Source organism: Silurus meridionalis, chromosome 2 (genome assembly GCF_014805685.1).
Source record: "Silurus meridionalis isolate SWU-2019-XX chromosome 2, ASM1480568v1, whole genome shotgun sequence".
Lineage (NCBI taxonomy): Eukaryota > Metazoa > Chordata > Actinopteri > Siluriformes > Siluridae > Silurus > Silurus meridionalis.
Window position 1 is genome coordinate 29,178,656 of NC_060885.1, and position 27,292 is coordinate 29,205,947.

Below are 27,292 nucleotides of genomic sequence, written 5' to 3' on the forward strand. Positions count from 1 at the left end.
GCTTCTCAGAAGGTGACGTCACTCCTCTAGTTCCCCCAGAAGTCACGCCTCTGAGCCTCTCTCCAGACGACGTCACGCCTCTGAAGGCCTCACGAAAGGTGTCACTGTGTTCCTGATCACCACCATGGGCATCGCACGGTCTCTGAACTCCACCGTGGGTGTCGCACTGGCTCTAAACTCTGCCGCGGGTGTCGCATAGCCTCTGGATTCCGCCGTGGGTGTCGTTTGGCCTCTGGAGACCACCAAGGACGTTTTTCTGCTCCCGGTCTCCACCGAAAGCATCACTCGGTTCCTTCACAGCATGTGTAGATATAACAGTAAATTGTTTTTATATTCCAGGGTTTTGGCTTTCTCCCCTTGACCCTTTATAAACATGCAGTCTGGGTTTGAAGTCCAGAAAAAACTACTTTTTTAAGAATGTAAAACAAAAAAAGAAAGTGAACAGAAGCAGCAAATCCACAGGATTATAATAAAGCATCTTTATTTTATAAGTTTGAAGGAATGGAAAACAGATACTTTTGCAGATGGTGCCCTTTTAGATGTAATGTTCAATATGTATTATGGGTTATCGAGTTACACTGAAGCACATACAGAAACAAGTCATGTTTTCAGTCACCTTTTTCTTCTTTCGGCTGTTCCCTTTAGGGATCACCACAGCAGATCACCATCTCCATACCACAACTGCCTCCTTTAAATTACCACCTGCATTTCTGCCCTCACCAAATCCATAAACTTCCTCCTTGTCCTTCCTCTTTTCTCCTCCTGGCAGCTCCATCCTCAGCATTCTTCACCCCATTCCCAATGAAAACTGCATTTGTAATTCTGCTTGTTTAAAGCATCTATAAGCATCATAAAAAAAGCCTCTATATTTACAAAGCAATATGAACAAATAAAACAAAGCTTGAGCAAAAATGCCTCTGAAATCTAATAGTTGGTGCATATTGATCCTCTCAGATTATTCAGACTTAGAGTTTGGGTCAGGGTTTGTGAGAACCTCCATTTCTGCAACCTACATGAAACAGAAAAAAAAAAAAAAAAGGAAATATGGTCTGAATAATAACATTTAAAACTATAAGTTTTAAATATTTTATTTAACTGTGCTAAATTGGCCCTGGTCAAACTTTCTTAATACTGTCATTATGTTATGCCATGGTTATAGAAACCATCACTATTATACAGAAAGGCAGTATATAACAGAGTACTGCATCACGGACACATATCTCATACAGCGGGAATGTCCTTTAACTGCAGCCACAGCTGGACTGCCTGCATACATAATCTTTAGCAGAAGCATCGATATTAACCTCATAAAATAACCCTGGGTTTTCTGTGCATTTTTATGCTATTTTGAGTATTTTTTCCACGTATTAGTTTTCCTGGGGATCTATAATTAAGGCAAATTGTGTGTTTTCGCTCAAATTCTACGGGAAAGAAAATGCAACATTATTATTATATGAAAAAGTGACTCATGAGAAAAGCTTAGCAACTCTTTTCAATTGTTTTAGCCAACCTTTCCTCATGATGTCTATCTTATTTAAAAAAAAAAAATTCTTGTAAATGTCCTTGTAAGTATATACATTCATTTGACTTATAAACAAATTTTAGGCATCATACCTCAAATCCTGTTGTCTCATCTTCAAATTGATGACTTCTGTTTAAAAAATAACACTCGTTTTCTCTTGACTGACAGACCCTGGTTTATAACTTGTCATTTACTGAAACTGATATTTATTAAGAATATAAATGAGCTTACCCATCCTTAAATCTCAGCCCTGAGTCATACGAGAGCACAGATTCAGCCAAATAGGGATTCACAACAGCAAAATGTAAATGAATTAAATCATGACTATGCTAGTATTATTCCTCATGTCTTTTAATACATGAAAAGTTAAAAAATATTTATATAGAACTAATAAATAATTGTTCCAGAAAGTACTCACAGGCATCATAGATCTGCAAAATGAGCCAAGCACTGACAAACAGTGTTTCAAGTGGTAAAACAATCGTACAGAGATCTTCTATATTCCGCACTCCTTTTCCTAGAAACCAATAGTATGGTCAAATCTCACCTTTTAGCATAAATTAAAGTAAAATATTAACTGACCACAAAAAAAAAAAAAAAAGAAGAAAAAATAAATCACAAAAAAAAAAGAAAGAAATAATGGCACATTTCTGCTATTTTGCTTATGGTGGAATTTTACATTACCTTCTTTCAGGATCAGTTCTGTGGCAAGAACGATTGAATTTATAGTACTGAGACCCACAGCTCCAAACATGTAGACCATAATGTGAAGCAAATCTGTGATTCAAAAAAGAGGATGATAAATGAGGAAAATCTAATAATGATACTGTAACATTACAAAGCTACAAAACATGACCAATCATTTATCTTTAATAAACATTTTATTTATTCATTATGAGACTCACCAGGTAAATGTTTGGGATGCTTGAACAAGCATGTTGCTGCCAAAACATGGAGTAATGGCATCAGAGCCAAAAATCCACCACGGTCTACAATCATCATTCAAATATATTACTCAGATGAACACAGTGTTGGACAAAGTACACAAAGCATGTACTAGAGTAGAGAAACACTCGTAAAACATTACTCCAGTAAAAGTGTCCCTTTAAACTTTCACTTAAAAAAGTACAAACATATGGGGGGGGTCTTTTAAACTATATATATATATATATATATATATATAAAAAAAAGACCACACGTGTTGTGGAAAGTTCGAGGCAGGAGTTTCTTCAATTATTTATTACTTTTAAAATATCCTTCTTGTAGTTGAACTGATGCTAAACTGTATGTTGTTGCTAAGTAGACACCACAGCAGCAACAGAAGGCGCAATCAAAACAAGCTCAGGGCTCTACCCTGATTTGTGTCTTGCTTTAATTGGTGGTTTGACCAATTAAATTTGTATGCAGACATAAATAAAAAGGAACAACTGATTTTGCAAAATGTAGTTTATTAAAACAAATATTTGAATTTGGAAATGTAGTGAAGTTAAAGTAAAAGTCTCCCCTAATAGAAACACTTCTGTAAAGTACAGATAAATGGAAAGCTATTTAAATACAGTAACAAATTACATTTACTTTGTTACTGTCAATCACAGGATTAACACCATTTACTTCATCATTTATTTATTGGTTCCTATTACTGTGGCTAATTAAAATGCATGAACTATTTAGTACTGAATTTAAGTAATGTTTTTAAATATTATAATTTTAGCTGTTTTGGTTTTGGCAAAACAACAAAAATTAAATGTTTTCTTTTTTCTTCTTACTACTTTTTCATTTTTATTATACATTATAATATTTATTATTCAAATCAGATTATTAAATCAAATACCTTGACTTCTTAGGAGGATGTATGTATAATAAATGCACATTGTGCCATATGCAGTGAATAAAAATGCAGCAGTAGCAGTGCAGAATGAATCTGAAAAACAAACAAATGAATACATACATAACACTCTATGCATAAACACCTTCACAATTTGTCTTAATCAGCTCAGTTACAGCTGGTGCAGCACTGAAAGCCATTTTGCCGATTGGTGAAAGCCGTGTGAAGATGATGCAGGACAGGAAGACATGCTAAACTTGCTGTGAGCTTCTTGGATTAAGACTTACATATTTTTAGTTACTTCAATAATTTTGTGGTTGAATACTCACTATACTCAACAATGTTTTTACTTAAATAATGAATTGCTGTAAAATGAGTCACAGCAATAAGTTTTGTCACAGGTAAAGTCACTGGCTGAGATTCTACTGGAAAAATGTAAGCAGCGTTCATGCACCAAATCTATTATTAACCCTCACAGACGACAATTCAATTGCTTAATGTAATTACTGTAGTTACATGAGAATTCAATTTTGGCTTACATACATCCAGTCCAATACTGTATTTCTACTTTTATCATTTGGAATCACATTAGTACCAAAATGTTTAACATTACATTGTCATTTTGCAGATGCCCTTATCCAGAAAAACGTATAATTATCTCATTCATACAAGCAGTTGAAGATTAAGGGCCATGCTCAAAGGCCCAGCAGTGGCAGCTTATTGGTGGTTGGATTGGAACTCACAACCTTCTGATTAGAAGGTCAACATCTTCGCCAGTGAGCTTCCCCTTCCCACATTAGCTATTCAAAGAAATCCAGGTATCTGCTTTATATTTTAAAAGGTTTTTGTTTAAGCTCCACATGTTTACAATCAACCTTCTGGCATGAAACCTCTCATGTGGGTGGGGCTTAACAGCTCCAGGAAGTAGAAGGTAAAAATATAAAGTGTAAGTGCATAAATATATCATACTTGCATCCTATTTTTCTCCAATGAGAGCAGCATCTTTGTATATATCCTCGGTGATAACGCACCAGACAAATTACTACTAGCCATGCACACAAAAGCAGTACAACCACAAATAGATTTTTCAATCCTGAAATTGAGGAAAATATTGTTAGTAAATACCACACGTACCGGAAAATTCATTTATTGTATTTTGCCTTTATGGTGAAATGAGTCTTTAATAAAGTTTATGCATATCAAAATACCATAAACTAAACTATGTTAAATACCATGAACTAAAAATAACAAAAAAAGCAGAATAAATAAATAAAAACCGTAATACACATCCATTAAAATTAATTAAACGTTATGCACATTATTCACTTTCTGCCAATTTGTTGTAGGTACTTACCGATAAGAATTTTTAATAGAAAAGTGAAAAGAATATAGAAAAATATTTCATAGCAGGTGAATGCAAACATCATAAGAGATGACAAAGTGATGTGCACACCTGCAAAAACAAATGCAAAATGCTGTAAGACACTGTGAGAGCAATGCAATCATACTGTATATGTACAAGTTACAAGCCTTACATCCAAATGGTTTTCCTAGAAATAGGTGCCTTTGTAGTGAAAGTACAATCAAAATCCCCACAATTAGAGCTGGTAATACTGCAGCTATCTCATAGCCATCTACAAGTCCAAAGAAATGTCAGGGGACAAATCAGAAAAAAATTAAGAATGTAATCGTATTAATTTAATAAATGTATAGGGCATGACAGTAAATTTAGTATATACACTGTGCATTTGTAAATCATTCAGGTCCAGTTTTTTCAGTTTTATTATGGTGAAGCCTACAATTGTTTAAATATATATTTTTTCTCATTAATCTACACTCAGTACCTCATAATGATGAAATAGAAAGGTGTACATTAGAATACAGACCCTTTACTCAGTTTTTATTTGAAGCACATTTGGCAGCAAATACAGCATCAAATCTATTTTTTTGGCTATCATGCAACAAGCACTGTGGAACAAGTATTTATTGAAAATATGTGTACTTAGGTCCATTCAGTTTTCGCTCAACCCAAACCATTTGCCAAATCTCTGTTGCAGAAAAACACTCTCACAACATGATGCTGCCATGATCATGCTTCACTTTTGGGATGGTTTTGGGCAAATGATGAACAGTACCTGATCTAGTCCAGATATAATGTTTAGAACCGAGGCAAAACAGTAAAATCTTGGATTAACCAGACCATATAATCTTGTTCCTCACAGTCTGAGAGTCCTCCAGGTGTCTATTGACAAACCCATAGCATGCTTTCATTGGTTTTGAACACAGGAGAGGCTTCCCTCTAGCCACTCTGCCATGAAGCCCAGATCGGCTTAATGTCCCATTTCCACATAGGATCTCTGAAGCTCAGTCAGAGTCACTACTGCATATTTTGTCACCTCTTTCACTAAGGCCCTTCTCCATCGATTGCTTCTCCGACCAGCTCTCAGGAGAATCGTGGTTGTACCACACTTCTTCTATTAGAGAATTATGGAGGCCACTGTGCTCTTGGAAATTTTCAGTGCATAAGCAATTTCTTTGTAACCTTCCACGGATCTGTGCCTTGTGGCAGTCCTGACTTTGAGTTCTACAATTAATTTGACCTTGTTGCTTGGTTTTTGCTCCGATATGGCCTTTTATAGGGGTGTGTGCCTTTCTGAATCATGTCCAATCAATCAACTTTTCCACAGGTAGACTCTAATCAAGGTATAGAAATATCTCAGCAATGATCAAGTGAATTGGGTGGCACCTGAGCTAAATTTCAAGTGTTGTTACAAAGGGTCTGAATACATATGTGCATGTATCATCAAGTTGCAACATAAAATTACAATAAGTAAAGGGGACCTGAATACCTTCTAAATGCACTGAACTTTAAATCATTCAATCAATTATTAAAATCATTTTATAACAGTACTCACACTCCAAAGCGGCATATGGAGTGAGTTTCAATGCAAGCAGTGTTCCAATCAGAACTTCTAGAAACAAAGTCAGATGCATCCGGAGACCAAAGACAGCTATAAGGCATTGTAGAAAGATTTAGAATCATATATTTTCCTTAAAAGTATATATATATATATATATATATATATATATATATATATATATATATATATATATATATATATATACACACAGTATATAAATTATCTTTAACGACAAATTTTAACACATGATTAATGCAGCATTTATTTCTATAACCATTTCTTTATATATATATATATATATATATATATATATATATATATATATATATATATATATATATATATATAAAAATAAATAAATATATAAAAGACAAAATTTTAATCTTCAATGCAACACACATTTATTCACGACACCCTCTTTCCTCAGATATAAAAAAAAAATAATAAATAAAAAAAACTAACAAAAAATATTTTTTAATCACTAAATATTTGTTTTACTGATGCCAAGTCTCAAATCAAGTACCAAAATTTGCATGATGCACACATCCGGCAATTAATACCGTCTGTGTGGAAACATGGCAAAAGTTCTGTTCGGTGTACTGATAAAAACTTGAAAAGTATTATTTTAAGGTACATTTAGAACAGATAAAAATGTGTCATTAAGTTACGTGTTACGTGTAAAATGTGTTAGTTAAGTTATTAGTCACTAGTTAATTCCTGACAATTTATTAGGGCTGTCAATCGATTAAAATATTAAAAAGTACCAGTGATGATTTTGCATTGTAGCCTTTTTTGAACTCTTTTTATCATAGATTTGAGTCTAAAATTTGTTACAACCATCTTCAGCCATGTTAGATGTTATAGGAGTATTCTAAGTGAAGACATTTACTCTTTGTCTACCATTATATTTTAACAAAACTGTCTTTGTTAAGAAATATTTAATACATACAGTATATAAAATGCTTCTATATGTTAAGTGCACCAAGTTTTTACCTTATACATTCATGAGTTTTTTTATATTTTATTTAATTAAGGGTACCAATGTTTTTGACTGGATGCACCAGCCCTGATCACATCACCAGTGCCACCAGAAGACTCCTGAGATAGCAGGTAGTAATCTGTTTACCAACAAAGTTCTGGGACTGTTAAAAATGTGTAGCAATAATGATTCTTTATGAAAAAATATGAGAAATCAACCCTGGTTAATAAAGAAATGGTGCAGTTGAAAAGTATGTTTTTATTTACCCAATACAACAGTGCTGATGCCAAACAACACTGCTAAGACCGTAAGTACTGTGTTGTATATTTCTACTGGGGTCTGTATCCGCATAATAAAAAGCTAAATGAGAGACAAAAAAATATATATGTTTATACTATGTATATATACACACACACACACACACACACACACACACACACACACATACATACATGCATGCATGCATGCAACAAATTAGCATTACAACAACAAAAGTTCATGAAGATAAGCTCAAAACCAAAATCTTTAATAGTGGTGCCATGAGGAAAGTTTTCTGCAGACAACAGGAGCAAAGGGGCGGGTCTGTGGGAGAGAAACGTGTCCAAAACCAGTTTGAGGTAGAGAGCCGAGAAACAATAGATCAATAAAGCAATAGAGGAAAAACTGAGCCGAGGTCGAGGGGACGCAAAAGTCCAAGAAACCAGGAAAACCAAAAAAAAATTTCCACGAGGGAAAAATAAAGGCTGGATGAGGCAATCTGGCATGTAGCCTGCGCCTATTTATACAGAAGCAAGATGCCTCCGATCTGGAAGCGGCTGTAGTTTGTGTGACTAACTGACATGATCTGGAGATGGCAGCAACAAGCTCTATTTTTTTGCTAGGCATAAACACCTTATATGTTTCACCTCGTAGCCCCTTGGTGTGGCGTCTCTTCTTCTCAGAAAGTGAAAGGCAGGGGCTCCATGGGTCTGGACAGAGATGAGTCTAGAACAAAGTCTAGATCAAAAGTTTATTTGATTTGATATGGCTCTTTGGTGATTTGCCTGCTCGAAGGGGAACTAGGAAGGTAAATGTTTAAAGTAAACGAGGTTGTAGTGAGTCACAAAAGGCCGACATTTACCGGGATCCTCAGAGAAGCATTTGGGTGATGGTAAGCACGATTTGCTGTGAGATGCCCCAGTGCTGGCATCAGTGAGGAAAGAGCAAGCGTGATCATGTTGTGGGTTCCAACACGGGTCCGAGTCGGCGGGCTGTGCCCTTGAGTCACTGCTTATAAGAGGTGAGATAGGCCTGATGAATAATTTGAGCATTCAGAGGGATTATATTTTTATATGGCCAAGGCTGGAAAAAGGGACCAAAATGCAGGGTGGAGACAGGGTTGCAGTAAAACAGTCTCAAATAATGCATCATGCAGGAAAGACGGAAAAGAGTTCCACGCCGCTGGTAACTCACATTCCCACATGCAGCGCAGTCCAGTAGATCCAATATTAATATATGGAATTTAGGCAGCAACCTAGAGTAATCCAGAGCAGTCAGGGTCAACCCGTGAATCGGGGCAATGCAGGCAGAGAATAGCTCCAGGAACAAGAAAAAAACAGGTCGGCAACAAAAAGACAGTCAGGAAGAATAGCAAAAAGATCTCAGAGCTGAAGACAACAAAGATAATCTGGCGAGAAGTGACTAAGAATGGCATTCTTAACTAGTGGAAAATATGGCCGCAAAGAGATCCAGTGAAGAAAGTGAAGTTTCCTGAGATGCCATGTTTGTAATAGATAGAGAATTATGCAATATTTGAAAGTTTGTTGAAGAAAAAACCTAACTTTTTTCCTGTTCTTCCATTTTTCTCATGGTGCAAGAGAAAGATATACAGAAAACAAAGTAGTTGTTGTAGCCATGTTGTATGCTTTTCTTCCTTGAGGTAAATAAGGCAAATAACGCAGCTTGTCTTTGTTACACAGAAACCCGGAAAGCACAGTGTACTCTGGAAATGTACTGATGCATACTGACTGGTACAATGTGAAGACACTGGAACGAATGTCTTCCTTTAATAAATGGTAAACAGACACACATTTGACACTGACAATGTTGTTTTACTTACGGGAACATGCACCCATTGTTAAACTTAAATGGTAAAGTGGAACAGCCAAAACTTTCACAGCCTTTTGAAAGAATTCTGTGAAATAAATAAATTAATTAATTAATTAATAAACACACACACACACACACACACACACACACACACACACACACACACACACAGTACAGCCGAGGCAAAAAGATGAGAGAATTACACAAATGTTATTTTCTCAAAGGCTGTTGCTTCAGTGTTTTTAGTTTTTTGTGTCAGATGTAATTGTGGTATACTGAAGTATAATTCCATGTATTTCATACTTGTCAAAGCTTTTATTGATAATTACATTAAGTTTATGCAAATATTTGAGAAATAAAGATATTTTCATGGTTGACCCTTCTTTTTCAAGACCTCTGCATTTCGCTCTGGCATGCTGTCAATCAACTTCTGGACCACATCCTGTCTGCTTGTAGCCCATTCTTGGATAAACAGTGCTTAGATTTTGTCAGAATTTGTGGGGTTTTGTCCACCCACCTCTTTTGACGATTGACCACAAGTAGGGAGTTTCCTAGCCATGGACCAAAATGTCTCCTTTGATGTTTTGTTCCATGAACCACATTTTGCCTTACAGTAAGGTGCTCAATCATGCTGTAAGAGGCATTGTTCATCACAAAACAGGTCTTTGATGGCTGGGAGAAGTTGCTCTCAGAGGATGTATTTGTATAATGCTTTGTTTATGGCTGTGTTCTTAGGCAAAATTGTGAATGAGCCTATTCTCTTGACTAAGAAACAACCTCAGGTTTCAGGATGCTTTACTGTTGACATGACACCGGACTGATAACAGCGCTCACCAATTCTTCTCTGGTTAATCTTTTTTTCTGGAGGCACCAAAAAATCTGAAAGGGGATTCATCAAAGAAAGTTACTTCACAGCAGTCCAATCCCTGTACCTTTTGTAGAATATCAGTCTGTCCCTGAAGTGTTTGCTGGAGAAAAGTGCCGTCTTTGTTCCCTTTATTGGCACCAGGCCATCCTCCAAAAGTCTTCGCCCTGAAGCCTTCTTCACTACAATTGAACTTTTCTTCTTGAAGTTCTTGGTGATCTGATAAATGGTTGAGTTAGGTGCAATCTTACTAGCAGCAATATCCTTGCTGTGAATACCTTTATGTGAAAAGAATTGATAACTGCACGTGCTTCCTTGCAGGTAACTATGGTTAACAGAGGAAGAACAATAATTTTATGCACCACCACCCATATAAATGTTCCAGTTTGTTATTCTATATCTCCTGCCTTGTCCTCATCAGCAATCTCACCTGTGTTAACAAGAGAATCATTGATGTGATGTCAGCTGGTCCTTTTTTTGGCAGGGCTGAAATTTTTCTTGGGGGGATTATGTTTATTTTCATGGAAAGAGGGAATTTGCAGTTAATTGCTAATCACTCTTCATAAAATGTTGGCTTGTATGTAAATTGCCATCATAAAAACTGAGGCAGCAGACTTTGTGAAAATTTATATTTGTGTCATTCTCAAAACCTTTGGCCACTCTGTAATGTGCAAAGGCTTCAGGCAGTTGTAATAAAATAAAGTCAATTAGCAGAAGAGAAATACAATTCAAATCAAAATTTGGTGTGAATACCCTTTGTCTTTGAATTGTTACAGTTTCACACTTTGTACAGTACACCTGCACAAAGTCAGGAATTTTATAGGATCAGAGTCAGGTGTTTGTGGACTACAGTTCAACATAATAAATAACAAGATAATTGCCCCCACATTCATCTCCAAGTTGTATGTTCTGGGACTCAGTTTGCCCCTGTGTCAATGGATCTCCAACCTCCTCATAGACAGACAACAAACAGACATCAGCACTGGAGCTTCTCAGGGTTGTATTCTGAGCCCCCTGCTGTACTAGCTGTGCACTTATGGCTTGTGTGGCCACTTTCAAATGCACCACAATCATTAAGTGTGCTGATGGCACTGTTGTGGTGTGCCTGTTCCCCTTTGCAATGTTTTGGGAATGCCTCCGCGTTGCTAACGCTCTGAATCAGGTGTAAAATCCGGCCAACGGAAACTTGTGACGTCACCGGCGGGGCGACGTCATGAACCAGGGAGCTACAAAATGTGCAAGCAATGGAGCAATGCTAGCTCTGTTTGTTCAAGTAAGAGCTTTGTGTGTGAATCTGTGCAAGCAATGGCTCAAGCAAAACAAAACTTTCACTTGACTTGTGTGTTGTTTGCTTGGGAGTAGAGCATGCTCAGTCGGCTCTCAAGGGAGAAGATTGTTTGCAATGTATTCGTATGGCTATGCGCATGCTCTGCTCTTCCGCAGCTCGTGGGGTTTGCAGGCCGACTTGGCAGAAGGGATGGAGACGGATGAGTTCCCTCCAGCTCCCTGTCAGGCCGAGCACTCATTTCCTGGGGGAAGCATGCCCTTCGGCGGTTTCTTCTCCCGGCGCATGCAATGCGGAGCTCTATATTTCTTCCTCTGAGGAGGGAACATTTTTGAAAGCTAGTGAGCCCAAGGACTCCTCACAGCCTGTGCTGTACGAGGAGCTCCTGGAGGCAGTGATGCGGGCCGTGTCCAAACTAGGAATAGCTTAGCTGGACGAGGAGCGGGAGCAACACACTCTTAGTAAGCTGGATGCGCATTTTCTGTGCCTTGCATCACAGCCTCCATGCTGGGGCCTAACGTTTTTTCCCCCGACCTGCACACCGAGGTGGGGAGCGGTCATGAGTGGCCACTCCGCCCAAGTTTGGTGGAACGAGCTACATCTCTCATGGCACATAACTGCCTGCAGATCCTCCTGTGGTCCCAGGGAAAGCTCCTCTCATTGAGAGCAATTTATATCCTGGGTCTTCCAAATTAGAAAGCAGACGCCCTTTCGAGGAAAGGGCCAAGGCCCAGGGAATGGAGGCTCCACCCTGAGATGGTACAGCAGATATGGCAGAGAATTGACAGAGCCCAGGTGGATCTGTTTGCGACTCAGGAGACTTCGCACTGTCCCCTCTGGTTCTCTCTCTCTCACCCACTGGGGCTGGACGCCATGGTGCAGAGGTGCCCGAGGCTACACCTGTACGCATTTCCCCCTATCAAGCTGCTTCCGGGAGTTCTGTAGAGAGTTCGCCAGGTAGGAGCCCGTCTCCTCCTGGTGGCACCTCATTGGCTGGACAGATCATGGTTTACGGACCTGGTGTCCCTTCTCAAGGGACCTCCTTGGGAAATCCCTCCCAGGAGGGTTCTCCTCTCTCACACAGCTTATATCAGAAGATATATGGCTAGTTCTCCATGATGTTTGGAACCACCTACCTGTTGAGTTCCTTTAAAAACTGTGTGCAAGTGTACCTAGAAGAATTGGTGATGTTTTGCAGGCAAAGCGTAGTCACACCAAATAATGATTTGATTTGGTTTTCTCTTTTGTTAATTTACTTTCCATTTTAAATGCTACCAATAAATGAACACTTTTATTTTTAAGAGCATCCTTACTTTACAGCTTACTTTTTCACAACTGCCTTGTGCAGAATACACATACAAACACTATATACATATACAAACACTATATACACATGCCACCATCTTGATAATTACTAAAAATGTTTTTATTAGCTTACTTGGGAATCTGTTGAGATACGAAGAAAATTTTATCAGCATGATGGGTCTTATGATACTGACAGTTAAACAAGTAATAACCTCCAACAGAAACCCTAAGGAAAAAATAAATCGCACCAATGTCAGGCATGGAATCTGGGTTGACCATATGAAAGCTGCCATAAAAATAGGTCAAAACACCTTGGATTTACCTTCTTTCGACCACAAGCAGAAAGCAATAATCATGCAAATATTTGGAAAAAGGATCAGAGAAATGTGTATTTTCATGGCACTTTTGGTAACAACTAAGGAAAAGAAAAAAGAAAAGCTTTGTATTTAGACTTCCATTGGCAAATGAATGTTTTCAAGCAAAAAAATTATAAATGGTACTTTAAATACCTCTCTTCCGCAGGAGATTAAAAACAGGACCACAAAATCCTACTGCCAGCAATAGTGCAATCAAGCAAAACATCAGGATTAGTACATGTAATGCAGAGAAACCTGTAGCAATAAAACATGAATAATAAACAACTGTGAATGACCCCGAACTAAACAAAGATTCATAAAATGTTGCTGGATGGCTGCCCTCCCACTCTGTGTAAAGCTGATCATTGTAAACTGTGTCTTCATCAGAAAAAAAATTATTAAAGAGCACATTCCTTTTTTTCTTATCAAAGATGAAATACATTGCTTGACTCAAGCAATTCAGATTTAGATTCACATTTACACAAGCATCTCATAATGTCATTGTTACAATGTTTAAAGCTCTGAATTGTTGTCCTCTGGTGTATCTTAAACTTTTTATTTCACTGTGGCAGGACTGTTGAAGCAGATGTGTAAAAAAGTCATTAGTGATTTTGACCAGGTACATTACCTACACCATGCAGTAACACAGTGGTCCTTGCTGACAGGTCACTAGTGTGGACCTCACATGTGAATTCTCCTCTATCTTTCATCTTCACCTCCTTTAGCTTTAGTGAGAAGTTTCCTTTGGTGATTTCAGAAAGAAAGAAATCAACCCTTCCCCGATAACTCTCATGTGAGGAATCTAGGAAGATTTCACTGTCTTGATAAAGCAGGACAAGAATGTCTTGATCTCCATCTGTCTTCTTCCAGGTCACTTCTTCAATCTCACTCATTGGTACATGAGAATCTACAGAGCAGTTCAGTATGACATCCTCACCCTCATTTGCAAAGACAGCATGGTCTGCCCCTTTCACCACAAAATGCTCTACAAGAACATGGAAAAAGTTAATAATAACAGTAAATACAAAGTGTAGTAGTGGATTAGATGTGTAAATCTCTGAACTTGTCCTCTGGTGTATCTCAATCCTATCCTAAACATTTCATTTCACTGTGGCAGGACTGATTAAACAGATGTCAAAAAAAGTTTAGTGATTTTGACCAGGTACATTACCTACACCATGCAGTATCACAGTAGTCCTTGCTGACATGTCACTAGTGTGGACCTCACATGTGAATTCTCCTTTATCTTCCATCTTTACCTCCTTCAACTGTAGTGAGAAGTTTCCTTTAGAGATTTCAGAGGAAAAGAAATCAACTCTTCCCTGATAACTCTCATGTGAGGAGTCTGGGAAAATTTCACTGTTTTGATAAAGCAGGACAAGGATGCTTTCGTCTCCATCTTTCTTCTTCCAGGTCACTTCTTCAATCTCACTGGCTGGTACATGGGAATCTACAGAGCAGTTCAGTATGACATCCTCACCCTCATGGGCAAAGACAGCATGGTCTGCCCCTATCACAACAAAAATCTCTAAAAGGACATGGACAAAGTTAAAATAACAGTAAATACAAAGTGTAGTAGTGGATTTTAAATGTAATAAGGACATGGTTACATACCGATCTCTTTCATTTCCATTATAACTTGACCAGTGTCCTGGGTTGTGTTGACTTGGCATCTATAAACTCCAACATCATCTTTGATCACATTTTTCAGTAAGATGGAGAAATTCCCTTTTGGGACCTCATCTGGAAAAAAGTCAGCTCTGTCTCTAAACACCTGAGTCTGGAGATCTGGTCTGCTTTTTCCTTGCTGGAAGAGGCTCACTACAGAATCTGTATCTAGCTTTTTCCATTCTACCTGGAGATCTTCTAAAGGCAGTGAACCTTTAATAAAGCATGGCAGGAGAACTGATCCTCTCACCTGGGCCACAAGTGGATCTGAGGGGCCATGGACTCGAAGAGCTGCATTAATAACAAAGTAAACAAGGAACAGGTATGTACAGAAATATAATTTGTCTAGCGTTTCTTTCAATTTCCTTCAGATTAATTGAGGCAAACAAAGCCACAGTTGTGTTCAAGAAGGAAGTCAATATCTTTTATTATTTATAATTATCTTTTATTAAAAATTGGTATTTTCTACTAAACACATCTTTATCCTGAAATCAAAGCCAAGAGCAAAAAGGCATTTGGCATCCATTCCAGGAAGCAGCTGGTGTAGTTTTGCCACATTCCTTAAAACATGTGGTTGTACTTTTAAGATTGCAGGTATCGTTTTGGCAAACGGAATGAAAATGAGACATATGTTACTACATTTACATTTACAGGATTTGGCTGACACCCTTATCCAGAGCGACTTACAAAAGTGCATTGAAGTATCTATCCATAAACACATTCAGATACTGAAACATTACAACCTAAAACTGTGTAAGGCAGAAAATAGTTATAAGGGACGTTTAAACAAATGCTAATTTAGGTAGTACTGGAAGATTTCGTGTTTGCATATTGTTGGAAGACAGCTAGAGACTCGTTCAGATGGCAAGTGAAAGCTTGTTCAACCTCCTTAGTGCCAGAATAGAGAAGTCTCTTGAAGCATGTCTTCCTTCTGCCCTGAGAGATGATGGAACCTGCCGAGCATTGGAGGACAGAAGGAGCGTGATGTTGTGTTAAGTCAAGTGCTGAGAGGCAGAAAAGTGCTGGTCCGTTTTTTTGGATTTGCAAACAATCATTAGTGTTTTAGATCGGATGTAGGAGCTACAGGAAGCCAGTGGAGGGAGTGAAGCAGTGAGGTGGGGTGGGAGAATGGGAAAGCACTTGAGTGGTCTGAGTGGATAGAAATTGAGAAAATTTAATATTTTGAAGTAGAACTTAACATGAGCATGCAAGATTAACAATTAAAGAAGAAGAAAAAAAAACAGTTGATTGTTCATCCAAGGTTGCATACAGTCTCCAAAGGTGACAGAAGAGATATACCATCCTATATTTGATATATACATTTTTTGTCTGCTTTGGAAATGACTTTAAACAGTGACACCATCATTCTTATCATTGTCCTGCTCTGCTTCACGGGGATTTTAATCGAATTTTTTTTCCTTACATGTTCGTTTACTGCCACCTGCTGGTAAAACAAATAAATGACTATAATAGTATACCCGTATATAAAAGAATTCTAGTCAGCATTAGCCATTGACTTAATAAAGAAAAAATAATAATAATAATAATTCACACAACAATCCATACACTTTTTTTTTAATTTACCAATATTTTGTCAGTGCAATATAATAATTTTTTTTCAATCGAATAATCACAATCAGTTTGTAGCGGAATTTGAACACTTTTGGTGGGCTATGATGGGAAAATAATGAACTTCAGGGTGCTACCAGTAAATATGGACCATGCCACAACATCTTTTTGTTGTTGATGATGATGATTATTCTTCTACAACAGCACAGTGTGTTCTGCCTTACTGGATAAAGTAATGACATTATTCTGAAGTGAAGAATCAAAACTGTTGGTGATACCATACATTTAATGTGAAAACATATGAAATATTTATACTGATATTGATTGATTAATACTGTATGTTTCTAGACATAAAACAAAAAAAATGCACCACAAAACACAAAAAGTTTACATTTATACATTGAATCAATTCTTATTTTATGACACTTTTAATGGATAAAAGAGGGACATAGAGGACTTAAAACAGCAGATCTATAGATTTCAAATAAAGCCCCATTACTTCCTAAGTGTACTTATATTGATTTTATATTTAATTAATAAAACTGGAGCAATGGATAAATGTAAAACCATTTCACAATGTTTCTTTATTACAGTAGTCCATTGATTATTTGTGACCATCTGCTGTATTGCTGCTAAATCTCCTTAATTTAGTAACTTGATCTCTTAACACGCCTGGTAGCTTCTGTGTGACAGAGTCAGTGACTCACTAGAAGAAATGCAAGAAGCTTTGACTCAAAGTCCATCCATCCAACACATGACACCATCAAGACAGCTGAATAGTCTGAGGTTGAAAAAAGTACAGAACACAGTGGCATGTTATAAACATCTTCGGTCTTTTTTCCAGTCATCTTCTGTTTTTTCACCTTTGACTGTATTATAGTATAGTACACTGTTTACATGCTGTCTTTTGCACCTCTTGACTTGACTGCTGCTGGTTTTCTGCACTACATTGTTCTGTTTATATTCACTTCCGGGTATAGTTTTTACAGTTCTCCTCGCACAGTACGGTATAATCGAAGTATACAGTAGGATTACTGGTTGGCGCTATATTGGGTTTTGTATCTTGTCTTGTGTCGTCTCTCTGCACTGTCTCTCTGTACTGTTTTTTGTCTGCACTGTGTGCACTAGGTTGCACTCGATGCACTTTATGTAGCTTGTGTTGTGTTGTAGCTCTATGTTATTGTTTAGTGTAGCACCAGGGTTCCGGAGGAACGTTGTCTCGTTTTTACTGTGTACTGTGTACCACTGTGTATAGTAGAAATGACAATAAAAGCCTCTTGACTTGACTTTCTTGATTTCAGAAAAAAACTATTTTAATTAGGGGTAAAGGGCTGGGGAACTCGACTACCAGTGAACACAAACCATTTCCAGTTCAAACAAATGACATTTACAGACATTTTAATGAAAGGTTCATACCTCAGGTGATATTACTCTCTTTTTTTTCTCTCCCCTTCATATCTTCAAAATTGCGCATTATTCTGTGTACAGTATGGCAGTGGAAAGGTTGCGTCATTCCTCTTATAACTCTGATCAACAGATTATACTGTACTTAAGGAAAAAAAAAAGGGGGCGTTTACCTGCCTTTCGATCTCGTCCCTATAACATATAGAGTACATCATTAGGCAGATACACAAATTTTAAACAAATCTATTTAAATTCTGATTCACAGCTGTGTGTTCTATTTATTCATCTATTTATTAATGAATCTGTTTGTTTATTTTAGTGTAACATTTAATTTCTTCAAGTTTGAATTGGATTTTATTTTTGTAAAAATTTATACCAAAGTAGCCTTTAGTCACATTTATTTTTTTTTAATGAGTATAGAATTAACAATTAACTGCTTTCGCACAGTACTCACAGGCATCGTAGATCTGTAACGCGAGCCAAGCGGAAACAAACACCGTTTCAACTGGTAAAACGATCACACGGAGATCGCCGATAGTCCGTGCTCCTTTATCTAGAAGCCAGCAATACAGTTACGTCTAAGTATAAAGCTGATTTTGTTAAATAAAAATGCATTGCATCGTGTTATTGCGTAGAAATTATAATCACCATGTCCAGATGATCTGGAATGAAGTGGAGGGTAATATTTTTTATTTCTAATCATAAGGTTGTGGTTTCAAATCCCACCACCACTAATCTGCCACTGCTGAGACCCTGAGAATGTCCTTTAACCCTTAAATGCTTAGTTGTATGAATGAGATAATTGTAAGTCGCTCAGGATAAGGGCGTCTTAAAAATGCCATAAATGTAAATGTGTGTCTCTCTTTTGAATTTCCCTCTGGGATGAATAATAAAGTGATGTCTGTTCTTAATTGAAGGTGTAAGCAGTGAACATTCAAGAATTGTCATGCCCCCCAACCCTATACTTACATTTACATGTTCATCAGTTGACAGTTTTTATCAAGAGCAACAGTCACATCTCTCATTATTACTGTACAGCTGAGCTTGATGGTTAAGGACCTTGCTCAGGGGAACAGCAGTGCTTTTGGGATTTGAACACACAACCTTCTGATCAGAAATACAACAGCTTAAATACTGAGCTACCACTTAACTTAGATGTGATGGTCCATTTGAGAAAAATAGGAATAATCCCTTGCTCATGTACAAAAACAGTGTTCCTATCATTAGAATTACATTTATGCATTTCATTTAGCACATTCGTACATATGAGCAGATATGGGGGTAAGGGCCTTGCTCAGGGGCCCAGAAGTGGCAACTTGGTGTTGCTGGGATTTGAAGTCACAACCTTCTGAGTCAAAGTCGAATGACAAACACTAAGCTCCCCGAATATTATGTCTATGGCCACTAACCCTGTGTCTTTGAGCTAAACTAAATAAAATTTGATTTCATTTGATAAACCTCTTTTAACGTATTACTAATTGGTTTCCAGTGGAACCCATTGGTGGTATATCAACAAATTTACCTAATATGCATTATATATTCAAAAATAAGACAATTCGATGCCAACACTTTCTCATGAAATCATACATTACCTGCTTTCAGGATCAGTTCTGCAATGAGAGCAATTGCATTTACAGTACTGAGACCTACAGCTCCAAACATGTAGACCATAGCATGAAGGAACTCTGAAATTTCAAATAAAATCAGGTGTAATTATTTTGATGATTCAGTAATAAAAACAAGAGAAAAGCTAACAACATTATTACAAATAAGACTTCCTTGTTCATTTAGTTCTTTTCCTGTTCTCAGTCGATTTACTTTTGAACCGCTAGCAATTATTTTTTATTATGACTGACCCTTGGATTTGTACACAAGTTTAAGTAATACTGTGATTATCATGTTTAACCTTTTTCTTTGATTGCTCTTTTGCTTTGGAGCTTCGTTTTGAAACATACTCGATTCCTCTTAGTTTGGACTTCAGGTAAATATACCTTCTTTAAATGCATCCTTACAATATCCTGAGGTCCTGTTTGTTTAATGATGACATTATGTTAATTCAAGTCAAGATAATGAAGAGACTCACCCGGTAAATATACGGGATGTTTAAACAAACATGTTGCTGCCAAAACATGTATGAATGGCGTGAGAGCCAGATATCCAGCAAGATCTGGAACGGCATTCAAATATATTACCATTTTACATACCATTAAAAATACCATTTTTATTTGTAAATATATGATTTAAATATGATTTCTAATGCATAGTCATAAGGATTTTGGTGCTGAATCAGACGCTAATGGAAAACAAAACCCCTTGAACTTTCATATTTTGTGGTTTGCGTAACAGACAAAGACTAGTACTTTCCAACATTATTGTGTCCAGTCTTACCCAAACAGCTCCTGTCTGTCTGTCTGTCTGTCTGGTTATTTATCTACATTTAACCCCTTCAGGGTTGTGCAAAGGTATTAACAAAATATTGCAAGCTTACTCTATAGCAATTAGTCTGTTACACCATCTTTAGATAGTAGATAAACTACATACTAAAAAATGTTTCATGTAGTTTAACTGCAGTTTAACTGTGTACAGCGGCATCCTGCACTATTCAACAATTGATGAACAATTAATATTGCGATTATTTTGTACCTTTCACTTCCATGATTTTTTGTACACAATGAAAGTACACAATTCCATCCACAATTATTAGAAGTGCAACAAGGACACTGCAGCAAAAATCTGTTAACAAACAAAAACAACATCAAATTATAAAATTATTATAAATTATAAATTATAGTGAAACCAGTATTGTGCATGGATTGGACCAGTATTGTGCATGGATTGGACCAGTATTGTGCATGGATTGGAAAAAAATGCTGCTTTGTCTTACATCCTTTTTTTCTCCATTGAGGGCAGCATCCTGTATTCTGTCCTTGGTAGTGACGCAATAGACAACTCAAAACTAACCATGCAAATATGAACAATATACCTTCAAACGCAATCATCCATCCTGCAATATAAAACAATACATTTTAATAGATAGATAGATAGATAGATACATAGATACAACTTTATTGTCATTGCATTGTACAGGTACACAGCAACGAAATGCAGTTTGGCATCTACCAGAAGTGCAAAATGTAGCAGTCGTGCAAAAGTGCAGATAAATATCTAGCATATTTACAGTGCAGATAACTATCTGGCATATTTACAGCAGTGGTATATATATGAAGTATATACAGTGAATAAATATAAAGGCTATTTCAGTGCAGAGATGTGTGGACATTCAGAAGTACAGTGAATAAATTTAAAGGTGTACAGTAATTAAGAAGCTTAATGAAGAAGTAATTAAGCTCATGAGATTAATAATAATTAGGTAAAACCACTGTATATATAAATAAATTAGAATATAATTAAAAAGTTTATATTATATAGATTCATCACACACAGACTGATATATTTCAAGTGTTTATTTCATTTAATTTTGATGATTATGTCTTGCAGCGAATAAGATCCCAAAATTCAGAATTTCAGAAAATTAGAATATTGTGAAAAAGTTCAATATTGGAGATTTGTGGTGTCCCACTCTAATCAGCGACTAAAATCCAAACACCTGCAAAGGTTTCCTGAGCCTTTAAATGGTGTCTTAGTTTGGTTCAGGCTCCACAATCATGGGGAAAGACTGCTGACTTGACAGTTGTCCATACCGCGATCAATGACACCATGCACATGGAGGGTAAGACACAAAAGGTCATCGCTGGAACTGCTGGTTACAGAGAGCTGTATCCAAGCACATTAATGGAAAGTTGAATGGAAGGAATAAATGTGGGAGAAAAAGGTGAAACGAAGCCCCTTCAAGAATTTGGGGAGATTCACAAAGAGTGGACTGCAGCTGGAGTCATGTATCCATGGGCTGCAACTGATGCATTTTTTGTGTCAAGCCACTTCTGAACCAGAGACAACATCAGTGTCTTACCTGGGCAAAGGACAAAAAGGACTGGACTGTTGCTCAGTGGGCCAAAGTTGTCTTTTCAAATGAAAGGAAAGATAATTTTGCATTTCATTTGGAAATAAAGGTCCCAGAGTCTGGAAGAAGAGAGGAGAAGCAAAGAATCCAATTTGCTTGAGGTCCAGTGTAAAGTTTGCACAGTCAGTGGTGGTTTGAGGAGTCATCTCATCTGCTGGTGTTGGTCCACTGTGTTTTATCAAGTCCAAGGTCAGCAGAACCATCTACCAGGAAGTTTAAGAGCACTTCATGCTTCCCTCTGCTACCAAGTATTTTGTACATATATAGTAAATAAACATACTTTCCAGAAGACCAACAATTCACTAAAAAATTTTTTTTCTTATAAAGTATTCCATTTCTTTGAGATTGTAAGTTGGTGGGATTTTGTGAGCCACAATCATAAAAAATTAAAGAAACACACACTTGAAATATATCAGTCTGTGTGCGATGAATCTATATGAGTTTGACTTTTTGTATTGAATTACTAAAATAGACCAACCTTTTAATTATATTCTATTTTAATGAGACGCACCTGTACATTCAACAATTTCATTCTAAAAAAAAATGCATGTTTCAAACAAAGAAATAAATAGTCAATAAAATACAGTGCTACCAAATATTTTCTAACTGGTTGTACATTTGCATTCTCAATATAAAGGTTCTTACCTCTTTTGTAAAATTCTGGTAATGTAATAGACAAAAGAACGTAAATACAAATGACGTTTAGGCTGAAAACAGTCACGATAATAGATGACAGAGCAATTTGCACACCTGTGAAGGTAAAATAAATATATCATATATTGTGTATTGGAATACCTTTTCAGCTTATAGTGAATTATATTGATTCCAGTCCCGGTTATGATACTTACAGCTAAAAGCTTCTCCTTGGAAAAAGTGCTTTTGTAGTGATAGGACCATCAGCATCACTATGACAGGAGGTGCTAATGCACAAATTGCCTCAGTGATGTCTAAAGGATTGAGGAGAAATACAGAGTTAGCCAAACATTTTTTCCGATGTATAATGTATAGATGATGACTGAGATGATGTTCGGTAGAGATTATGAGAGGAATACAAATACTGTATGAAGTAAACAGACCTGCATTGTATTACGATACTCACAGATGTAAGGGTCTCGGTTGCTGCTGAGTAGAAATCCAAACAGGACCAGGTTAAATATTTCTAGACACACAGTCTGGTGCAGCCGGAGACCATAGACAGCTGTAGACAAATAAAGAAACGAATCTTATTATATAAAACTTACTTTCGGCTTCTCCCATTAGGGGTCGCCACAGCGGATCCTCCGCATGTTTGATTTGGCACATGTTTTTATGCCGGATGCCCCTCCTAACGCAACCCTCCCCACTTATCTGGGCTTGGGACCGGCACTGAGAGTGGCTGGGGTTGGTTCCCTGACCGGGGATCGAACCCGGGCCGCAGCGGGGAGAGTGCTGCATCATAACCACTAGACCACCAGGGAACCAACTAATCTTATTATATATGTATATATAACTTAACAAGAGCAGCTCTTTAAAGTCAAACCCTGAAGCTGTGTGGTGGCAATGCTCCCCCTTTTTACCAGTGTGTCAAACAATTACAGAAGATACATACAGTAGTAGTACATATCTTACCTAAAACAATAGCACTGATGAAAGTCCCCACTGCAAAGATGATCAGTACTGTTACCGTGTGTCCTGCTGGTCTCTGTATCATAGCAACATTTCCAAAGAAAACTAAATAAGAGATAAAAAATAAAAATAAAAAGTTCTGTGTAATGCAGATTGTGGTAAATATAGGTTCAACTATAGGGTATAGGGTAAACAATTTGTCAGTTATGTGTAACAAATACTGTAATGACTAAAAAAATAAAACATTTATTTGTACCCACTATCTTTTTATATTTTATGGCGTGGCTACCGTAACAACCTGTGCAGTGTGATTTGTTTGTGTAGGTTGTACTGGATTCCATCTAGTCTGGAACCCAGGTCATGTCTTCCTGCTCTGCTCTGACTGGGGCTCACTTATCTGTGCTAAGTTGGGTTCCACTTAGAAGTTGGTTTGCGCTAGACAGATGCAAACATTCGCTCACAAACTTCTAGACCTACTCTAGTTGTGTGTTTCTGACATACCTATACTTACTTTGGTGTTAACTTACTTGAACATGTGGCCATTGTTACAGTTGAATGATAAAGTGGAACAGCCAAAGCCTTTACTGCTTTCTGTAAGCAGTCTGTGAAATAAAATGTTCTGTTTGCATTAAATAGACATCATAAGATCAATCAAAGATCAAGGCAAAGAAATGATGTTCTTCTCTAAGAGAGTAAATGTAACTACTTGGTAACTTGTTGAGATAAGTAGATGTTTTCAGCAGCATGAGAGGCCTCATGAGATTGACACTTGAACAAGCAATGATCTCTGGGGGTAAGGCTAGGAGGAAAAAAAACCCAAATGACAATCAGGTCCTGGATAATAAAAGGTGTGTATGTTAACAGAGGAAATGTATATGTTAACAAAGGAAAATGACCCTGAGTGTACCTTCTGTTGACCACAAGATGAAAGCTGCAAACATGCAGATGTTTGGACAAAGGATCAGAAAAATGGGCATTGTCAAGTCTTGTGAAGTAGAACCTAAGAAAGTGATTTTAAAAAGTAAAATGTTAGAGTGTTCATTATTACGTAATATACTTATAGTCATTGTTTAATAAAATACCTTTCTTTCTCAGTAGGTTCCAAACAGGACCAAAAAATCCCACTGCAAGCACCAGCGCAACAGAGCAAAGAACAAATATTGATATATGCGGTGTGGTGAAACCTGTGAATAAATGATAGTCATTTATTTGCAAGACTTCAGCATTACCTAGTTCATAGGGTCATTTTCAGTAAGAGTTCTACAGATAATCCAGTGGTCATGCTGGGAAAGTTCTATTTCATCCTTTCTAACTATCAGGGCAGGTGTTTCCTGGACACCAAATTTTGGTGATATTTGAGGTACACAATCGCTAATTAGTCCAAGAGTCAAGTATCGTCTAGCAAGATGTCTAAGAATTTGGTACACCTGATGAGGTCCAGGTCATTACCATGGTACTTTAGTATCAATATAATCTTTATGAACTCTTTTGAAGTTGCCTGTCGTGGAGGTCTGTGGTGCATCTACCTGGGCATTGACACACACACACAAACACACCTTCCCAGATCTTACAGAGGATGTAAAACGTCTATAAACACTTGCTCATCCTGTATAATTAACCTCCTTTGTTTGCACTGAACTTTATTTATTTTAATGTTTGGTCACTAACAGACAGCAAGGCTCCAAAGGGTATGGAAATCATTTCTATATTATAGTGTTATCCACTCCTAACGTGATCACAGTTACACAACAAGGTATGCTGATTTTATAACACCACATCTGGGAGTTAACTACATAAAGTAACGTTATTTGCATGTCAACATTATTTCTTGAATTTCTACATGGCCTAGTTCACTACATTTTATTATTTATTTTTAGATTTAGATGATTGAGTTTTCTTTAAGGCCTCTGAACACCAAAGGAGAGTTTGTTCAAATATTCATGCATAACAAAAATGCATACCATCTGTTGTACAACAAGACAATAGGACATATGCTAATCCTGTTGCTTAGAAACTAATCTGCAACCTTAGGCTTTGGCTATTGTATCGTGTTACAGATTGGCTGCCCTGCTGTCTCTCTATTTAAGGCTTCATCAAGAAAAAAAATATATTCCGAGCACATGAACACAGTTATGCTGAATTATTAATAAAGTCCTGCTATTAAAATTTTAAGTTCTGAAATGATTTACTTTGGAAATCTACCCATCCTGAGCATTTCATTCATCTGGGTTGGGATTATTGTTTTTTTCAGAGACTCAGTCACAGCTCAGTGGGTGGGAAATGCTTTTTTATATTCCCATTTTTTTCCAGAGAACACCATTCCATCAGGAATGCTCACTGTGCGTTGTTTTTTTGTTTTGTATTTAAAGTGAAATTTCACCTACTCACACTTCCTTTCAGATTCTGGAAATTCTAACATGTGACGAATGAGTTGATTAGTAACTTCCGACTGGTAAAGCATATTACCTACGCCATCCAGATTCACACAGATCCGTGTAGACCTGTTCATAGCGAAGACCTCACATATGTATGTTCCTTTATCTTCCAGCTGTACATCCATCAGCTTGAGTGAGAAGTTCCCTTTGGAGATTTCAGAAGAAAAGAGCTCAACTCTTTTCTTGTACCTTTCATGTGAGGAATCAGAGATGGTATGATTGGTTTGATAAAGCAGGACAAGGACATTTTGGTCTCCGTCCTCCCTTTTCCAGTTCACTTGTTCTATGTTTTTGGCTGGTACTTGCAAATCTACTGAACAGTTCAGTATGACCTCCTCACCCTTGTAGGCAAAGGTGGCTGAGTTTGTCCTGGGCATCACAAGACATTCATGGCCATAGACATGGAGACCTGGATACAGACCAAACATTACATTGATTCATGCATGTATAAAAGCATCTTTTTTTATATATATATAATTGTCAGTTCTATATCTTGTGAATAGCATGTTACAAAATCTCTAAGAATTCAAGATTGTACATTGAGTGCAATAAGTTTTTATTCACGTACTTGAAAATGTTATTATTCTGAATATTTAAGAAAAGAACTGGCTTACCTCCATGTCCCATAGCAAAAAACATCAATAAACCTACTGGCAAATACATCTACCTTGTTGTCTGTTGTATCAGTTTCAACACAACTGCAAGATTTATAACAAACTTAGTCATTTTAATTGCATTATGCAATGAGGGCATGTCTAAACTAGTTGAATATTTTGGAAAAACAAAAATCTAAAAGAAAACAGGGAAATGTGCCAAATAGCAAAGTCAACACCTGCAAACGACAAGCTTTGATTGACACTACAAGTATGTGCAATTCAAAATCATAAATGATCAACAAATATAAAATACATTAGCAATGCACTAAGCTATTGGATGTTTAATGAGAAAATCAGTTTTTTGTGTATAGAGTATTTCTGTATTTTAAAACTGATGATACCTGGTTGAACTACCTTCTTATAATATGAGGTAACTGGTTTTATAAATAATACACAAAGTTGTGCCAGAGGCAGGTACAATTAGATCACAGAGATTTTGGCAAATGCTATAACCAACTCAGCATTGGTTGTCTCACTGTATCTTTTACAGTGAGAATGAATGCCATTACTGAAGTGTACAAAAAGCATAAAACCTAATTAACACAATTCAACAAGTCTCCTTTCACTGCAGCCACAACTGCACTGCCCACATACATCATTCTCTTAGCAGAAGACAGGTTTTCTCTGCATTTTCCCCAGGATTTGACATGAAGGCATATTGTGTGTTTTTGTGCATATTTTACAGGAGAGAAAATGCAAAAGTATAAATGGTTCACAAAAAAGCTTAAAAACATTTTTGAACTGTTTTGGCTGACCTTTCCTCAAAACGCCCATCTTGAAAATGCCCT

The 27,292-nt window shown here is 37.0% G+C and overlaps 2 protein-coding genes across 5 annotated transcripts; both read right to left on the reverse strand.

The window, feature by feature from the left end:
• Positions 1–470: 470 nt before the first annotated feature.
• LOC124403113 lies at positions 471–15,214 on the reverse strand. Of its 3 annotated transcripts, none has more exons than XM_046876722.1 (18): positions 14,761–15,214; positions 14,318–14,674; positions 13,775–14,131; positions 13,300–13,401; positions 13,113–13,205; positions 12,924–13,016; positions 9,346–9,420; positions 6,263–6,358; positions 4,883–4,981; positions 4,702–4,800; positions 4,321–4,440; positions 3,354–3,443; positions 2,428–2,511; positions 2,207–2,299; positions 1,941–2,039; positions 1,754–1,772; positions 1,615–1,648; positions 471–1,009 (listed from the first exon to the last, which is right to left on the reverse strand). In XM_046876722.1, exons 1-18 carry the CDS (start codon positions 14,777–14,779, stop codon positions 956–958), a joined length of 1,983 nt encoding a protein of 660 aa, XP_046732678.1. In that variant the 5' UTR covers positions 14,780–15,214; the 3' UTR covers positions 471–955. The 3 variants fall into 3 exon arrangements, with proteins under 3 accessions (XP_046732678.1, XP_046732672.1, XP_046732688.1); XM_046876716.1 differs by having other exon boundaries at positions 1,615–1,651; XM_046876732.1 differs by lacking the exons at positions 4,321–4,440; positions 4,702–4,800; positions 4,883–4,981; ... (3 more) ...; positions 13,113–13,205; positions 13,300–13,401 and having other exon boundaries at positions 1,615–1,651; positions 14,761–15,210.
• A 1,448-nt stretch (positions 15,215–16,662) lies between these two features.
• Positions 16,663–26,998, reverse strand: LOC124403129. 2 transcript variants are annotated; one of them, XR_006928845.1, is made up of 18 exons: positions 26,463–26,998; positions 25,880–26,257; positions 24,496–24,597; positions 24,321–24,413; positions 24,120–24,212; positions 23,941–24,015; positions 23,417–23,518; positions 22,908–23,006; positions 22,657–22,755; positions 22,454–22,558; positions 20,672–20,791; positions 20,431–20,520; positions 19,871–19,954; positions 19,380–19,472; positions 18,242–18,340; positions 17,965–17,979; positions 17,800–17,861; positions 16,663–17,164 (listed from the first exon to the last, which is right to left on the reverse strand). XR_006928845.1 is itself a non-coding variant. In XM_046876745.1 (18 exons), the coding sequence occupies exons 1-17, from the start codon at positions 26,509–26,511 to the stop codon at positions 17,801–17,803; spliced, it is 1,761 nt and encodes a 586-aa protein (XP_046732701.1). In that variant the 5' UTR covers positions 26,512–26,992; the 3' UTR covers positions 16,663–17,164; position 17,800. The 2 variants fall into 2 exon arrangements, 1 of the variants encoding a protein (XP_046732701.1); XM_046876745.1 differs by having other exon boundaries at positions 17,961–17,979; positions 26,463–26,992.
• Between the last annotated feature and the right edge of the window lie 294 nt (positions 26,999–27,292).

What these genes read in the sequence shown, in the direction of transcription:
- LOC124403113 (XM_046876716.1), bottom strand. An exon ending in TCCATATGCCGCTTTGGAGT is followed by an intron (nt 4,982 to 6,262) that starts GTGAGTACTGTT and finishes TTGGACTTGTAG; the next exon opens with ATGGCTATGAGATAGCTGCA. An exon ending in GCATCCCAAACATTTACCTG is followed by an intron (nt 2,300 to 2,427) that starts GTGAGTCTCATA and finishes TTTGAATCACAG; the next exon opens with ATTTGCTTCACATTATGGTC.
- LOC124403129 (XM_046876745.1), bottom strand. Translation starts at nt 26,511, where the DNA reads ATGTATTTGCCAGTAGGTTTATTGATGTTTTTTGCTATGGGACATGGA. An exon ending in TTTTGCTATGGGACATGGAG is followed by an intron (nt 26,258 to 26,462) that starts GTAAGCCAGTTC and finishes GTCTGTATCCAG; the next exon opens with GTCTCCATGTCTATGGCCAT. An exon ending in GAACCTACTGAGAAAGAAAG is followed by an intron (nt 24,414 to 24,495) that starts GTATTTTATTAA and finishes TCACTTTCTTAG; the next exon opens with GTTCTACTTCACAAGACTTG.